Raw genomic sequence first — 1,302 nt, 5'->3', positions numbered from 1 at the left:
AAAGCGGGGATGAAGTTGTTGTGGAAGAGGACGCCAGGGCGGCAGAAGCTTGGTTTGGTGTAGAAGGCTTCCAGCCGTACATGTTTGAGCCCTTGCCTCACAACGCTACCAGTTCTGTTAGCTCTACGCCTGCTGAAGACACATCCCGGTGAAAAGTAAATGATTCTTATTTCTTATTTCAACCATTGCATATATTAGCTGCGACATATGAATCAAGATGCTATGACTGAAAACATTTGATTGACAGATTGATATATGTTGATATATGATTGGCCGTATTTAGGAGTACAAGCTGACGTATAACTAACTGGCCCGCATAAAATAATGAAAAGAAGCCCCACAGATTTTAAGACAGGATTTTTTTTTTTTATCAAAATTTTCCAAAATTTTGAGACAATATCTGATAAAGAGTACATTTATATACATGTTTAAGCCAGAATGATTTGACATCAAACATGATTTACCTACGACTTTAAGATTATTTCAAAGTTCATGATATGTTAAAATTTTAGTCTGAAACAAATACAAGCATTTTTAGGTTCCACATCATTAGCTTTTGACACAAGAAGAAGAAATGGTCTAAAGGCGGTACCGAGCCTGGCGTAGATGTGGCTGAGGACCCTGGATGGTTGAACGTGGATGGGATGGATATCAGCCACCGTTTCCACGTTTATACCGTTCTTCATCAGCAGCTCCTTGATTTCCTCCGTCTCAGCCAAAACGGACACTAAGGAAGAGCAATCGTTTGACTTTTTCCTGTAATCTAATAAGAAATATTAAAAGTGATGCACCCTTGGCTTTGAACTCACCCTGAACAACTACATCAGGCTTGGGGACCGTTGAAAACCGTCGGTTAAGAGGGTCAATCTCTCCGGGGGCAAGAAAACCCTAAATTCAAACAGTTCATTAAACAAAAAAATACACATTTAATACTTCTAATTTAAGTTTTTAGGAAGTCATTTTAACCACCTTATATAAACTTATTAAATGCGGAAAATGGCTAACTTAACCCTCCATATAATGTTTAAACATTTATCATTATCACATTTCTTAAGCCTCTGGCCATGAAGTGAGGTCAGCATGCTAGCTACCCTGACAGGAAAGTTAAGGAGGCGTTAAAATGGGAGGACGACCACATTGCTGCCATTAAGGAGCTCAAGTTTGGTTATGTGCTAAAAGGGAAGGAATACATTTGTTTAAGAAACAGATTAGTGTGACATTAATTACTCACTCTTGGTGTGTATAGAGAGGATAATATAATGATGCTATCAAAACTGTTCTGCTGTATGTACAATTCAATTC

The 1,302-nt window shown here is 38.2% G+C and overlaps 1 protein-coding gene across 5 annotated transcripts in view; it reads right to left on the bottom strand.

The window, feature by feature from the left end:
• The window catches only part of phka1 (phosphorylase kinase, alpha 1 (muscle)), a 49,835-nt gene that overhangs the window by 19,807 nt on the left and 28,726 nt on the right, over nt 1-1,302 (bottom strand). For all 5 annotated transcript variants that reach the window (XM_015385498.1, XM_015385499.1, XM_015385500.1 and 2 more), the window contains exons 13-14: nt 810-888; nt 593-727 (exon numbers count right to left, since the gene is read on the bottom strand). In XM_015385498.1, coding sequence (XP_015240984.1) covers nt 593-727; nt 810-888 — 214 coding nt within the window. The remainder of the gene's footprint in view (nt 1-592; nt 728-809; nt 889-1,302) is intronic.

Source organism: Cyprinodon variegatus, unplaced genomic scaffold (assembly GCF_000732505.1).
Source record: "Cyprinodon variegatus isolate N-32 unplaced genomic scaffold, C_variegatus-1.0 Scaffold341, whole genome shotgun sequence".
In the NCBI taxonomy this organism is placed as follows: Eukaryota; Metazoa; Chordata; class Actinopteri; order Cyprinodontiformes; family Cyprinodontidae; genus Cyprinodon; species Cyprinodon variegatus.
The sequence above is the reverse complement of the archived record's forward strand: the minus strand, read 5'-3'. Positions and strand labels throughout refer to the sequence as shown.